The 15,772-nt window shown below is 58.0% G+C and overlaps 3 protein-coding genes across 3 annotated transcripts; all 3 read left to right on the top strand.

Moving 5' to 3' along the window:
* Positions 1 to 2,767: 2,767 nt before the first annotated feature.
* On the top strand, positions 2,768 to 5,101 carry LMJF_30_2440 (conserved hypothetical protein; the record flags this gene model as incomplete). The annotated part of the gene is made up of 1 exon (XM_001684797.1): positions 2,768 to 5,101. One exon carries the CDS (start codon positions 2,768 to 2,770, stop codon positions 5,099 to 5,101), a length of 2,334 nt encoding a protein of 777 aa, XP_001684849.1.
* A 4,205-nt stretch (positions 5,102 to 9,306) lies between these two features.
* Positions 9,307 to 12,963, top strand: LMJF_30_2430 (conserved hypothetical protein; the record flags this gene model as incomplete). Its single annotated transcript, XM_001684796.1, has 1 exon — positions 9,307 to 12,963. One exon carries the CDS (start codon positions 9,307 to 9,309, stop codon positions 12,961 to 12,963), a length of 3,657 nt encoding a protein of 1,218 aa, XP_001684848.1.
* A 1,478-nt stretch (positions 12,964 to 14,441) lies between these two features.
* LMJF_30_2420 (conserved hypothetical protein) lies at positions 14,442 to 14,942 on the top strand (the record flags this gene model as incomplete). Its single annotated transcript, XM_001684795.1, has 1 exon — positions 14,442 to 14,942. One exon carries the CDS (start codon positions 14,442 to 14,444, stop codon positions 14,940 to 14,942), a length of 501 nt encoding a protein of 166 aa, XP_001684847.1.
* Positions 14,943 to 15,772: the final 830 nt, after the last annotated feature.

The following is a 15,772-nucleotide window of genomic DNA, read 5'->3' as shown; positions in this document are numbered from 1 at the left end:
GCTAGAGGGAGGATGGGGCAGAGGAATGCACCTCTGCCACTCAGCTGGCGTTGCCCATCGTTGGCTACTTCGCCGCCTACTTTGTCTATACCCGCACACCCACCCGTCGAACAGAGCACAGATTGCGGTATTTATTGTCGCGGGCTTTCTGCTTGCATCCCTCTTCCTCGCTCTTTTGCCTCTCCCCCTTGCTGCCTCGTCGCCCATGCGTGTGCATCATGCGCTCATGCTGACCGCGTCTTTTTCGTGGCTTATTGTTCGTTGTTTACTCCCTCCTGCCTCCGCTCTTCGAACGCGTCCGCTGGTATGACACTGCACGTGTGGCCTTCTGCATCGATCTCGCGAGGTTTTTGTGTGAGCAGTTGTACTGGGATTTTTTCCTCCGCCCCCCTCCCCCCACTATCCGAGACAGCCACCCCCTACCGACACTCACACAGGCACCGGCTGCCAGTACCAGCGTAACAGCGCGAGACAAGGAGAATAAGACGCGGCGAAACCCTCACTAATCGACAAGAAGATAAGCGACACTACCCGCACACAAACACACACACACATAAGCACACCGACGAGCAAGGAAAGGTACGCTACACTCGTACACGCAGCGACGAAGAGAAAGGCCACCAAAAAGAGGCAAGGCGCGCAGACGGACTCGGGCATCTGCGCACACACGAGGGCGGCACGACATCGAACCAAACAACGAACAAACAGCGCGGAGAGAAAAAAAAAGTAAAACGCAGCGCTGCAGTGCGAGCGAGGAAAAACGCCAGAAATCGAGAAGAAACGACGGCGGCTCACCAAGCAGCAGACGCTCACTTGTGAAGGGAGGAAACACAAGCTTCTCCCTTCACCGGCATACATTCCCTATATACACACACACACACACGCATCTATATACACTCATTTACATCAACCCCCTGGGGAACGACAACAATACGCACCTTTTTTGTTGTCGCACAGACACACACAACCGCTGTCATCCTTTCCCCATCGTGATCGCCCTTGTGAAGTGAGCTCCTCTGGATTTGCGCGCACAAAGGTCATCGGCAACCCCCTCGCTCAGTTTCCGTCGCCGCCTTCCTCCCACGTGTTGCACATACTTTGTGTAAGCGTCTTTGTGTTTGATCGTCGCCAGTCCCTCCTTCGATCCCTCTCAAGCCTCGCCTTTCCTTTTCGCGCCCATCTCTGCTGCTTCGTGCGACAGGGAAGCCCGTGCAGCAACGCATACGTCGTCGTGGACGATAACAGAGGAAAGCACGGCGCCGAGCAGGGACAAAGCGAAAGAGGGGAGGGGGGGGGGAACAACACACGCGCCACTTGGTTGCGTCTCGTGCGACACACACACACACACACAAAAAGCAAAAAAAAAGACGAATACGTTTCTTCGTACGATTTCCATCCTGCTGGCTCCTGCGTCTTCGTGAGTGTGTCTGTGAATCCGCGCTTTTCTCACGTTCTCTCCTTATAGTGACGCTCGCGCCACGCGAACCATACGCGCGGCAATCATCATCACCGTCCATCCGCCTCGTTTTCTCCATCCGCACAGCTTCCGCTGCCGCCCTCCCCCCCGTCCTCTCGCTGTTCGCTGGCGTTGCTCCTCCGATTTCATTTTCTCCGGATTCGCAGCCGGAGGCGCCCGACACTGGAATCCACATCGACGCTAGCACCCACGTTCGCCCATCACGGCGCCGGGGCGAAGCAGTTCAACACGCAGGCAGCGAGGCAGTGACTGTTTGCACACTCGGCGTCTTGCTTTCGCCCTGCCCTCTTGCTGTTGTGCACCTTTGGGCCGCTGCTTGGGACGTTGCCGCGATTGGTGCCGTAACTGTGCGCCACAGACGGCGGCACGTCCTCCAACTTCGTCTTTCCTTTGCCTCTTCACCCGCCTACGCCTTCCATTAGAAAGCATCCGCCATCACAGAGGCACCAGCACTTGGGTGCATCTACATTGTGCACCCAGAGGCACGACGCATCAAAGGGGCAGCTGTCCTCGTCACGCTTTTACGCGAGGCGCCCGAGATTGATCTCCAGCGGTTCCGGGCCGGACCGTTTTCGGGTCACGCTCGCGTGTGCCTGTGCGTGTGTGCATTCTTTCGCTTTTCGGTATTCTTATTTGTTGCTTTGTTTCCGGCTACAGTCGTGGTGCGCGGTGCAGAGCGGGCGCTGGCGCTGGTGCACGTGCGGGCACGATAGAGTCCTACACGAATCCCTCCACACGCACACCGGCATGCCTATTTGGGCACGTGGTCCATCTGCGAGACTCGCGCCAACCTAAAACTCCGCTAGCGTGCGTGTATATGCTTTGGTTTGTGTGGTTGTGTTTGTGTACCCGTGTGCGCAGAGCCATTCGCTCCTCTGCTTTGTGTTGCGACCGTGGGTGGCAATCGCGAGGGGCAATCGACAGCGCGCCCAAGAAAACGAAACAGTCATGAATGCTAGGACGGATCGGGACGTCGCGGCTGCCGCCGCAGAATTGGAGTTGTCGACCCAAACGTCGTCTTCGTCCTGCATGTGGGACATGGGTGGCAGGGGCGGTGGTGGCGCACCTGCGGCTGCCGCAGATCTCTTCAGCGCCGCGCTCCAGAGGCTAGGAAACACGCGTGGGGCTACCGCCGCCCCCGGCGCGACGGAGGTCGCCCCCTCGTCCTCCTCGGCTTCAGCCCAGAACCGTGAATGTGACAGCGACGGTTTTCTGAACAGCGACGAGGGAGATGAACAGAGGGACGCGGCTAGCGGCTCCAGCGCGTCGTCGTTGTCCTCCTCGGACGGCATGTGGGGCACTTTCAATGGCGCTGAAGCGAAGCTGCCACTGTGCGATGACGACGACCATGAAGCGAGCTCTTCCGGCGAGGACGACGTTCTCTTTGTTCCAGACCCCGTCTTCGATCTTACCTCGTTGCAGCAGAGGGCAGCGATGCCGTGTCTGACGCAAGATCAGCTCCCTCTTGGAGTGACAGTGTGGGTGATGGACGAGGACGACGTGGCCACCCAGCTGACCTGTAATTTTAGCGCTTCGTACCCGCCCGTCTGCAACGGTCGGCTAAGCGGCGAGGTGGTGCGGCACACCGGCCACATGACGCTGGTCCGCTTTCGAAGTAAGGCGTCGGATTTGTACTTTACGCTGTGCCTGCCCACGTCGTGTCTGTCGCTGCAGCGAATCGAGCCGTACGATAGTGTGCCGCATCACGACGACTCCTACGGACTCGGCTCCGGCGCGTACGGCATGCTTGGGCCTCGAGCTGCCTGTCGCGGGGGCACGGAAACGTGCGGGAACGACGGCTTCGTGGGCCACTGCCTCTTTGAAGCGATGCCGGCGTATGACTTTGAGAAGCTGCGAGGCACGACACTGGAAAAGGCACAAGCGGCGTTCTTTGGTGGTGTGTTTGAAAAAGCACTGGCCTCCGTAAATGAGTACATCGACGCTCAGCCGACGTCACCAACGGCGAGCGCAAGCACTGACACAGATGCAAGCGCTATCCTGGCCACTTCCGGCGACGCACCCCCAAAGGCGGCTGCCCTCGTCGACGCCCTCATCCTGCGCTCGCGCATCTTCGTCTTTCTCGAACGCTACCACGAAGCTCTTGTCGACGCGCAGCGGTGCGTTCAGTTAGAGCCGCGATGGGTGCGCGGGTATTTGAGCGTCGCGCGCGCGCACTGCGGCCTGGGTCAGTTCAGTGAGGCCGCTACAGCCACCGCGCACGCGTGCATCATTCTGCCCTACAGTTTGGAGCTAGAGCGGATTCGGGAGTTGAATAACCACATGTACTACCTTCAGTCGCAGCTGCGGGCCGAAAAGGCGAGCTGCTACTTGGTTCTAGACTGCTATTATCGCAAGCGACTTTGCGTCAACGCTTCTGTGGCAGCGGAGACTTTGCTGTGCACCGAAGCCACGCCCATCGTCGCAACGCACTCCGTATTTGTAGCCAAGGATCCGCCACACCGCTGCCCAGTCTGTTTTCGCGTCTTCACCACGGCTGAGCAACCGGGCAGCGTCGCCGGAGACCCGTCACCCGCGGCGCTGACCCCGGAACCTGCGAGCACCCCACCCATCAATGATATCTCGCCGCCGCTCTCCTCGCCGGGGGGTACAGACATGGATGACGACGTTGAGTACTGCAGCACCGAGTGCACGCAGCGAGCGAGTCTTTACCGGCCGCTGGAGTTGAAGCATCGCGCGCCGCTGGCGCAGGTGCGGTCGCTGATCCTCTCTAAAGGCGCCGTCACGCTCGACGTGCTGCCGCTCGAGATGGCCGCCATGGCGGTGCGCCTCTTCCTCATGGTGGTCACGATTCATCGCCGTCTGTCCGCCAAGCGGCGAATCGAGGACTCGAGCCGGCGGAATCTCGACGGTGAGGCGCCGTGTTCCTGCCACGACAAGATGCGGACATGGCCTGATGTGGACGCACATGTGAGCAGCGCACTCGCCAGCTCGCAGTGCTCCTCACCGTCGCCGCCTCTGCGAGTCGAGACGTCCCTGCGGCGGCTCGGTGTCTACCCGCTCTGCACGGAGCCCATCGCGCACAACAAACTGGACGAGCTGAAGATCTTGTACGACGCGCTCACGGCGGATTTCAAGGCCGAAGACCGCGCCATCTTTTCTTACGAGGTCCTCTCGCAGCTTTACGCCTATGTCTCAGCGTACTTCACCCCCGTAGACTTGAACTCGTTCCAGCCGCCGGATTCGCCAGGAGGCACCGCCTCGCATCAGACCGTCTTTTACCTGCCTCACTACGTGGGCTGTATCGAGACGGCCAAGGTCATATCCTACACGGCGGCTTCACGACGCCGGCGGTTGAACGAGGAGTCGGCGCACAGTGAGGATGATCTGCTTGCCTCCCGCGTAACGGAAAGACCTACAATGAGTGAGATGGCCATGTCGAGCAGTAGGCAGAGCAGCTCCACACACAGCCACGCGAGCAGTACCAGCACCGCCACCGGTGACGCAAAAGATCTTGCAGTGGCAAGTAGTAGCGATGCGAATTGTATTGTGCGCATGGCCCCGCCTCCAGCGTTGCTAGAGCTAGTCACGGTGGCCCCAGTGAACCGAGAACGAAAGCTGCGTTGTGTCCCCGTGACGATCGCACTTGACCTCGATGTGGCGTAGAGACGCGTTCAGCGATGTGTGTGTGTGTGGGGGGGGGAGGCCCTGTGCATGCATGCTGAGGGAGAGTGGCGGATGCAACGAAACGCAGCCATGGGAGGAGAGACGAGTGGGGGTGGGGAAGGAGGGATGGGTATAGAGAAGGAGCTTGCATGTGGGCAGGACTGAAGGCGGAGCAGAGGCAGCTGTGTTGCTCCGCGGATCGGTAACAAAGACACAAGTGGCGAAGATAGCATGCGAAACCCGGCCGCGTACACACGCGTGCGCGTGGTTCCTATCCTCACATGGTCTTCGAGACAGCACCGGTTATACACGCGGACGCCACTCTACTGCATCCTTGCTTTCTCCTTGTTCTGCTTGCCCAACCACTCCCTCTTCCCCCGCCTCTTCAGGCGCCTCACCTCTGACGACTGCTTCCCTCCCTTCCCTTGTCATGATCGCATCGTCTCTTCTCATCCCCCGCGCAGGTGTTTGAGGTACCCATTTGTGATGCTTTCCTCGGCACGTTGCGGTGTCGTTGCGTTTTCCCGTTTCTTCTCAGTTGTTGTTGTTGTATGCGCCCTTCTTGCCGCTGTTTTTTTTTTTTTATTGTGTGCGACTTTACCTTTTCAAAGATGTCCAGTTTCTCTGTATGGCCTATCCCACCGCCGCCACCATCTCCTCCGTTGTTGTTGTTTTTGTTGTTTGCCCGTCTCCTGTCTTTCACGCCTCTTTTGTTCACCTTGTTGTCTAAATATCGGCCTACCGTGTACCTCAATCGCCATTTTCATCACCATTGCAGTTATTATACCTTCTCTCTCCCCCTCTTCTCCTCCTCCTCCTCTTCCTCCGCGCGCTTGCTTGCTTGCTTTCTCTTTCCCTTTCATATGTGCTGCCTTCTCTGTCGCTGTTTGTCTGTTCGCGTGTGTGTGTGTGTGTGTTCTGCGGTAACATTCTGTGAGAGCGTGGAGCGCGATCGAGATGTGGGCGACGCAGTCCGATGCTGTTCGTTTTTTTTTTCGTTCTGTGCACCCCTTCTTCGTCGGTGTTGTGTCGCCTCCTCCGCCTCGCCTGCTTCCTCATGTTTCATCACACATTTTCCTTCATTATAGTCGTGCGTCGAAACCTAGCTGTCTTCGCTTTTGTTTGTTTTGGGTTTGTTTCATGTTGTCGTGTGCGGACCTTTGCTTTGCTTGCTCATCTCGTGTGGCGTCGAACCCCCTCCTCATTTCAGCATGCGATGAGCCTCTCACTGTCTACGCCCGCTCTCCCCTGTATGTTGCTACGCTTTTTGGCACTGGTACATGGTTTCCTCTCTCGCGTTTTTTCCTTTTTCATGTGCTGTGACCCGTGTGTATGAGGCGCCCTGTAACTCTTCATGAATTCCACGTCCTTCCCGTTTTTGTGATGTTCCCGTGTGTTTCCTTTGGTGTTGTTGCAACTCCTGCGCCTTTTTTTTTCGTGGGTTTCTTTCGCACCCTCCCCCCTCCCCCTCTCTCTCTCGCTCTGCGTGTTTGAGTGCTCTCATCCCTCTTCGTGACGTGGTGCGGCTCTTGTTTTTCTTTTTTTTTTCGTTTTCCTTTTGGTCTCTCCATCTCTCTCCCTTTTGCGTGCACAGTGTTCTGGCTAGCACTGTCTTCGTCGTGTCGCTTGTCGCGGTGGGTGGGTCGGTGGTGGTGTGTGTGTGTGGGGGGGGGTAGTGCTCAAACAAGGTTCTGTCCAGCATACCTCTGTTCTCGTCGAGCTTCTTCGCAACACCGCTCTCCCACCCCACCGCACCAACAGTGCATAGAAGTGGAGGGGGAGGGGCGGATACACCTGCTAAGACTGAAGAGTAGAGAGGGAATCACACCACCTCCAAGAAGAGGCCCCACAACTATATATATATATATAATGCGTGCACTGCGATGCTCGCGCCAAGGTACCTGCCAGCTCACGCGACGCGTTCCCGGTGCCCCACGCGTACGCTGGACCAGGTGAAAGCCAGGCTGCGAGCAAGTCTCTCGAGATATGAGGGTACCCAGGCGACTAGAAGACACACGGCTCTCTAGTGAAGAGCAAAAAAAAAGGATAAAACGACTTTAAACGAGCTAATCAGCTATTAAATCGTCATGAATACTCTCTCCTCCGCGCATTGTTGTGTTTGAGGAGGGCGTGGCCCTAACACTCGCATGCATCGCAGTCTTTTGTTCCCCTCTTCCATCTCTCTTTAACACCTCTGCTGCCATTTGTCCTTTTCTGTCGCGCACACGTCTGTTCGGCACTGAATCGCCACCTATTCTGACCAAAAACCTCATACTCTCCCCTCCAGATGAGCGGGCCCATCAATCATTATCTCTACTGCTCACCCTATGAGAGCCCTTTTTTCTTGATTCCGCATCCCTCCTCCCCTCTTTTGCCCCTCCTGCTAGCACCGAGCACACCAACGAGCGTTTGTGTGTGTGTGTGTGTGTGTGCGTGGCGCTTCGTCTAGAGACGCCGCGCCGATCCTGTCACTGTTTCTTTCTTTGTGGTTGTTTCGATTGCACACACGGCCACCCACCTGCAACACACTTTGCCAGGCGTCTGTCTTGTGTGCGCTTGTTTCGATTTCGCTCTCGCTCTCTCCTCGTGGGCGTCGCATTTACATTTACGTATGCATTGTGTGAACGCGTGCGCCGCCACGTCGCCCCCGTATTTGCTTCTCGTCCCCGCCCCGTTCTCCATAGAAGACAACCCTTACTGGAGAAAAGGGAGAGCGGCTTCCTTTGTTTCCTGCTAACCAGTGCTCTCTTGCGTGTACGCGTGTGCTTGTATGCTCCGTCTCTCTCCTCTCTCTGTGTGACCATCACAGTAACAGAAAGGCTGTCATTCTCCCATCTTTCCCGCCCCTCAGCTAACGCGTCTGTCCGGTATAATCTAGTCGATTGATTGCAGTGGCTCCCCATCTCCCTCTCTCACTCTCTCATTGTCAAAGACACATAGATACGTCCCCCTTTTTGGTGTGTGTTCTTGCTCATCACACATATTTAGTCTGCCTTCTTGTTTGTTCTACGCATCCTTCCTTCTATGCTGTGTGCTGAAGGTGTCAGGAAGGACTGAAATCTGCATCTCTCTTTGGTTTACGACAGCCGATCGAGAAAGACACGTCGTTGTATTCGTTGTTGTTTTCTCTCTTTTTGAACTTGTTTCTTCTCTCCACCACCACCGCCACGATCTTCGCCCCTCTTTTCCCTTTAGCCTTCGTCAGCAGCAGCCGCAGACATATTTTTGCGTCACGCCTCATCTGAACCGCACAGTCACGCTCTAGGCCACCGTGTTCGTAGCACCTGTCGCTCTTTTCGTATTTTTTTTTTGTGTGTGTGTGTCTGTATCTGTGTGTGTGTGTGTGTGATTGTGTGTTTGCGCGCTCCCTGCTGCCTCACCTCTTTTTTGTTTTTCTTTGTTGTTGTTTCGTGCTCGTTTGGTCCACTCCCCATGTCTCTCCCCTCTCCCTTCCCTCCCCTCCCCCGGTGTATGTTTCACTCCATTGATCTATCGTTGTCGTCAAAGCAACGTCATCGCGCACTCCGCCTTCGCTCTCGCCTCCATACACAACGTCCCGCCCATCACGTAGCGCTGCGTGTCTGACTGTCTGTCCGCCTCGGGTGGGTTGCTTTTTTTCACCCATCACTCTTCTCTTCTGCGTCTCGACGATCGACGTGACTCTCCTTCCCTGTCGCTCTTCTCTTTTTTTCTTTCCGCCTTTTTGCTGTGTCGTGGTGCTTGGTGGCCGTCGCTTGTTTTCTTTTTTTTTGTTGTTCAGAGGTGGTTCGTCGGCCTCCGTCTTGGGTCTCGTTTGTTTTTGCTGTGGCGTCTTGTCAGTGTATGGGTTTCCCTCTGCTCGCTGTCCCTTGCGCGCGCCCGGTTTTTCCTCCCCTTCTCTCCGTCCCTTCACCTGTCTCTTTGAGGAGTCTCTCCATAGACTGCTTGATTCCGTGTATCTCCATATCTATCTACATTTGTCTGCACCGCTGGTCTGTTTCTGTACGGTGGCCTTTTTGTCTGCTTGTTCGTTTTGTTTGCTCACCGCGTCGTCTGCGCCGTGTCACTGCTCCATCGTCCTCTAAAAGACCCTCCCCCTCCCCTTCCCCCAAACGATAAACCGACAAGGATCATCAGCACGTTCGCCTCCCCCTTCCCCTACCCCTCTCTCCCAACACACAGACTCCCATACACAAACCCAACAAAGGCGCCCTTGCGAGGCAATCATGTTCAAGAGTTCGCTGGCCACACACAGCAGCATCGATCATGATTTGTTTCCACTGCTGACGGTACGCAGCTGCGTAAGCGAAGCTGACGAGAGCAAGAATGGGCCGCGCTTCTGCGCTGAGGACAAGATGACCGGCGGCGCGTACGAGATTCGAAGCCGCAAGCTCGACTTGGAGGCGGAGCAGCTTGTAGACGGCGCGGGTTGCCGAGACACTCACCGAAATCTATCACCCAATGATCTTCGCACTATTAGGCGGCAGCAGGAGCGGATCGACGCCCTTCTTACTGCCACCGCTCACTGCGCGGTGCCGCCATGCGTGGCGCTGCCGATCGACGTGTACATTCAGGAGCAGCCGTCCACCGCTTACACCTACGTGGCAAGCGTGGATGCGTTCTCCGGGCTCTCACTGGGTGATATCATTCGCTCCGGCTGGGGCATGATGGAGGAGAGCGTATTTCTAGAGATTCTGAACGCCGTGGAGGCATTTGGCTACGCGAGTGCCAGACTGCCCCCCCATGGAAATCTTAGCTCCGACGCCATCAAGCAGCTGCTTATCGTGCGCGACGGTGCCTCTGAGGCGCGGCAGCCGTCACGGTGGGTGGTGAGCGATTGGCTGCTGCTCAGCGACGACAGCGTTACCTCATTCGACCCACAGGCGTTTGTGGCTGACCTGGAGTGGGTGCTGCATTCCTCTTTTGCACAGCTGCACATCTCGACGACCACCGCGCAGGGGAGCACCCTCATGCCGGCGGCTCGTGTCGAGGAGCTCGTGGGTGAGACTGTCGACCGCATTCGCGCTCATCTTCTCCGCCAAGGCGCGGAGGCACACCACATTACCTCTTCTGACGGCTTGACCCAGCTGTCTGACGGGGGACTGCAAACGGACACGAAGGCCTTTCATGCACACCTCGATGCTTCTTCCTCCGGGGTAACCGACGTCGACGGCGCCAGTGCGAAGCAAACCTCGGCCAGCAACGAGGATGGCGTGCCAACCTTCTTCGATAGCGCTCACGGCAACACTGCCAACTGGGCTTCCGCTGCCACAGGAAGTGCGCGCGAGTTTCAGGCTACAGCGCAGCCATCGTCGCCTCCACGATCGTTCCCTGACCCTAGCGCGGCGACTGCCAGTACTGCGGCTGCTTCCTCGCTGAACACACTGCCAGCTACTTCGCTGACCAACGAGAGCCAAGGCTCGCGCGGCGCTGCGGACAAGTGCGACAGCGAGAAAGAGGCCTTCCGCGTCGCTCGGCAGATGTCTCTCAAAGACAAGGTGGCTTACCATCAAGCCGCGCTTCGCAGCGAGCAGCTTCTGGTGAACAGGCACCGTCGTAAGAACGCCCCGCTGCCGCCACGGCCCCAGCCGGTGTCGGCGCACATACACAACGCGCGCCCTATCCTCTCTCCGAGTGCCTCTGAGGAGGACGAGGAGTTCTTCTACGATCCACCCGCGGTGACGTCTCCAATTGACGTAAAGCCGAGCGCGTACTTGATGCAGGGCCACCGGTCCTCGCCGAACGGGCGAGGCGCCGGCAGCGCTCGCAAGCTTCAGTCCCCACGCAGCGCTCGGACACTCAATGGCGAAGCGCGAACTCCGTGCGAGCGCTCGCGATCGGCGACAACGCCGCCGCCATCGCAGCAGTCGCGGGCAACTCTTCACGCTTCCGCGTCTTGTGACCAGCTGCGCGAGCGTCTCTTAGATGACGTGGTGAGCATAGCGGTGCTGAATCAACGCCGGCGGGCGGAAGACCATCTTCTGCAGCAGGAAGCTGAGCGCCGCCGACGAGAGGAGCGGCAGCAAGTGCTTTCTCTGTCCACACCGCCTCGCAGCGTTGCCGGCGAACGCCTTTCCACGCCAAACCTTTTGGACAATCGCGGAGCGTCTATCTCCTACCCTACTGCTCCGAGCTCCCCTTCCGTAGAAGCAAAGGCTGCCAAGGCCGCCGACAATCACCGGCGGGCCTGTCGACGGGGCACAGTGCCATGCGGCTCTGCCGCAAACGTGAGCCACGGCGGCAGTGCATCACCGTCAGGCTATTGTCTGGTTCTTATGGCGTCACCCCATGACGCAGCGATGAACCGCTTTGACGATGCAAGCAAGAGCCCAGAGCCAACGCCGCCGTCGCCACGTTGGAGCCGTATTGTTCGCCCTACTTTCTGTCAGAGGAAACCCGCTGGGAAGGCTGCGGCTGGCACGCGGGTGGCACCGCCACGGGCATCTGCACGTGGTGCAGCTACCACCGCAGTCGCGAGCCGATTGCCACAGACGGCAGGCAAAACCATGGTGCCGTCACAGACCTTCCTGTACGGCGTCCGCACCGGCACGGCAGCCACCATAGTGCGATCGGATACAGCCAAAATGTCCGTCAACGCACGTGCCGCTGCGGCGATGGGAGGGGTAGCGACCGAAGCGATTCCCGGGAATGGTAGCAATCTAAGCCGGCAACTTGCTGCGAGCGCTATGCCTCGCTCTGGCCGTAGCACGACGGCTGCTGGAAATCGAGCGGCTTGGATTGTCGGACAGCAACAGCGCTCTGCAAGGGCGAGGGCTGCCGCGCCGCTAGTGCAGAGAAACACTCGCGCCTCAACCGCATCTCCTCTGAGTTCTCCACGACAGAAGACAGCGCAGCAGTCGGCGGCGGCGCCCTTTGTAAAACCGCTGACTTTTGCTTCCGTTCTTGGACGCCTGGCGTCTCCGCGTAAGGCACCAGCGGTGGGTGGTGCGAGCAGTCCGCCTCCTGCCAGCCGTGTCGCTTTAGGGCAGCTGGTACCCGCACGGAGAGCCGCCGCAACGTCTTCCGGCTCGTTTTCGTACTTCTCGAACGGCTCTACTCGAAAAAGCATCACGGATGCAAAGTTTCAGGCGCTGCGGTGTCCCAGCACTGCTCGCCCGCCTCCGACACAGCTGCGGCTGGCCGCGTCCCCGCGGGTGTACCAACGCATGTCGTCGACCGGAGTTCTCCGCTCGCCTCGCAATGGTGTTCCCGTCACACCTCTTAGACGATCATCAGCAGAAACGCCAACCACCGCACTTCAGTTGTCGTCGTCGATTGGCGAAGTGTCACGTAGCGTGTTGCAAAAGCCAGCGGAGCTGGAAGCTCCCACACCAATAGCGCTGCGCACAACGCAGCCACGGCTACCCGTTGCCGCCGACTCCGCGTCGGCAAAGGGCCGTGCATCCGTCAGTCCTAAGCCACTACGGCGTCTGCTGCTGCAGAAAGACTCTCCAGGTCTCTCGGCTAGGCATGCCGTCACCCTTGACACTCAGAACACCGATCTGCCGCCGACTTCTGCGACCGAGGATAGCCTAACCTCACCGCGCACCCCACCACCACCACCACCACCACCACTGGCTTTTACTAATGGAGCTGCCGCTACGGGGGCTGTACGCCGATTTACTTGCGCGGATCCTCCGGCTCAAAGCGGGGTGGCCGAGGTTGAGAATCGCGCGCCGCGAGGCAGGAATGTCGGAGGGCCGAGCCTGTCTCCTGGCAGCCGTCCGATGGCAGCGTCGGCTTTAGCGACACAGAGGGAGAAGAAAGGTAAGGCGCATGCGGCATTGCCGTGCGCTGAGCCGCTGACGCTGGGTAGCGTGCGTCCGGTGAAGAAAGCGTCGCCCGGCATACCGCTGCTGCGGCATCGAAGCTCGACCATGTAAATGCGAGTAGCACCTGGCAGAGGCAGAAGGCGTCAGTGCAGTGGCCACGTCTGCCGCCGTAAACGGTGTATCTTTTTTTTGTCGTTCTCTCGGAGCGCAGGCGCACATCTCTCTGCTCCCTTCTCTACCTGTATTTGTTTCTCTGCGGTGCGTGTGTGTCTCTGTGCCCCGGTGGGTGGTCGTGTCCGGTGCATAGAAGAGAAGATGTCTGGTCGGCGCAGTTTGCTCCACTTCATGTCCGCCGCCATTCCAGTGCTTCCTTGTCTGTCACGGAGTGGTGGACAAGGCGAGCACAGGGTACATCTGTACATCTGCAAAGTCACGAGCGCACCATAAAGCGAAGCGAGCGATGGTGGTATCGCAGCCGCTCTGGGCCTGGTCCGAGCCGCGGCGGGTGAATGGGAGAGTTGGGAAGGGCAGTGTGAGTGTGTGTGTGTGGGGGGGGGCATCAAACCGAATGCAGTGACACAGGCGATCGTCTCGGGTCGTCCCGCCACTTGGTTCTTTCTCCTTCCTTTTGAAGGCTGCTGCATGCGCTGAGTCACCACTTCCTCAGTTCGAACAGGACAGGCGACACGCCGAAGGGGCTGCTGCACTTTGTAGCGTTACGTAGGCGAAGAACTACAGAGGGGGCTCACCGGCACGGGGGCGAAAGGCACCTCGCAGTTTGGAACATTACTAGGAGTGCAGCTTGAGGGGGGGGGGCTAGTTGCCATTGGCGTGCCGCTTCGTTTTCTTCTCCTTTGGAGGATCGCGGGCCAGAGGACACACGGCACCCTCTGCTGCTCTCCATATCGCCTTGCCCTCTCTCTCTCTCTCTCCTCGTAGTCAGAAAATTTTCCCTTCCGTCTTGTGTGCTTCTCTTTCACCGAGCAACAGCTCTGTAAGGACTGCAGACCGCATCCAGGGACGGTGGCGTGTGTGTCTCCAACGTGCACGCAGCTGCTCACAGGGAGAGGGGAGAGTTGCGGCGACTCTGACCAAGAGCCACATCCACAGCGGCAGTGCTATTTTGTTTCTGGTTGTACCGTACGCACACGTTGGTGTGTGTGTGTGTGTGTGGCGCTGCACTGGCGACTTGTGTCTCCGCTGCTACATCTGCTTGTGCTTCCTTCCAACACATACTCGAAACATATCACAGGACATTTTACATGCTCTTCATGACCGCCTCTGATTCCGTGCTGGATGAGACAGCGCAGACTTTTGCGTGTGCAACGGGTACAGTGCTGGGGTGTACGGTGGCGTTGTTCTGTGCGGCCATCGTGCAGCGGGTGACAAGCCGCCACGCGGCATCGAAAGAAGCGGTGGCGTCACCGGTGTTGTCGCGACGAGATCGAGCCACCAAGCTGCTGGAGGAGTTGCGCAGACAATCTGCTACTGCCGCTACTGATCATGCACATGCGGCGGACGGTGCGTCGTCCGACAAGGACATCTGGGAGTCGGCAACGAGCGGCAGTTCCGACGAGGACAGCGACAACATGGATTCAGACAGCGAGTACGAGCAGATGGAGGCACTGCGGCTCAAGATGGTCTTCGTCGTGAGCAGCAGAGTGCAGCCAAAGATTACAGCACAGGAAGTGGCCGTGCTCACGGCGTCGGCCGGCGTCCAGTTAGTCGAGCTGCTTCAGCAGGAGACTAAGCTGAGCGCAGCTGTGAGCGCGCCATCATCCGAGTCTTTGTGTGCAGCAGACTCAGGGGATCATCAGCGCTGGCGCCATTGGTACCTGTGGTGGAACCGTATTGGCTGCGGCAAGATTACGCTCAAGTGCCCCGACAAGGAAACGATGGAGCTTGTCGTGGCTACGGCACGGAAGCATCAACTGCCAATGGCAATGGCCCGGCGTTCAGAGATGGCTGTCACCGGGGGTGCGCAGGCCAAAATGGTGGCAAAACCATCCGACGTTGTTGTAGTGGCGCTGGGTCCAGCCCCGTCGGATGTACTCGAACCGATCACTGGCTCGTTGAAGCTCTTCTCGTAATGGAATGTGTGCGACTCGCTCTCTTGTAACGTGTGCCGTCGTCTCTATGCGCTGGCACTCCCTCTCACCTGTTTGCACGTACAACTCTATCCTCCCTGGGTGGACGTGACGTTTCGCTACTTCATCATACGCTGGGTGAGGGCGTTTCATGCGACGAGAAAACGAAGGAAAAGAAAAGCTATTCATTTCGTCATTGTACTCGAGTAGAACTAGTCGCAGTGAATTCTGTGATGCGCAACTGCATGCACGCTGCCAGTGGAAGCGACAGCGTCGGTTGCTGGAGGGAGGGGGTCTCTGTGGGGCCTTTTCCTGCTGATTGCAGTACCTATCGAGGTGTCCAATCGCTGGATGCGGCGTGGTCTCGACACCTGGGCACGCTTGTTTTTGCGCAGACCAACGTGCGCATGTGCCTACGCGGGCACCATTGCGTACCTGCACTGCGTAGGTGCAGTCGCCTCCATGTCCCAGGTTGGTCTCTCTGTGTTTCTCTGCGAAGCGCTCATAGCTTTTCTCCTTTGTTCCTACCTTCTACTTGTGACTCCTTCACACAGTACAGCGCGCAAGCAGACCCTCTCCTCCTCGCCAACACACATACACGCACACACACGCACACAGCCACATACAAAGTTGTGCGTCGCTCGCACGTACAGATACGCAATCCGTCCCTTGCTTCTTTCACTACCATGAAAGAAGCTGCTTGGCCGTTTCATGAGTTGTTCCGTCTGTGTGTGTGTCTGTCTTGTTAAAGTTACTTTGTGTGTTTTTTCTTTTTATTTTACTGTTTTATTGTGGCTCGTTGTACGCGCGGAGTCGCTTGAACCCTCGAAGGC

Source organism: Leishmania major, chromosome 30 (genome assembly GCF_000002725.2).
Source record: "Leishmania major strain Friedlin complete genome, chromosome 30".
NCBI lineage: Eukaryota > Euglenozoa > Kinetoplastea > Trypanosomatida > Trypanosomatidae > Leishmania > Leishmania major.
This window is presented reverse-complemented; position numbering and strand designations above follow the sequence as displayed.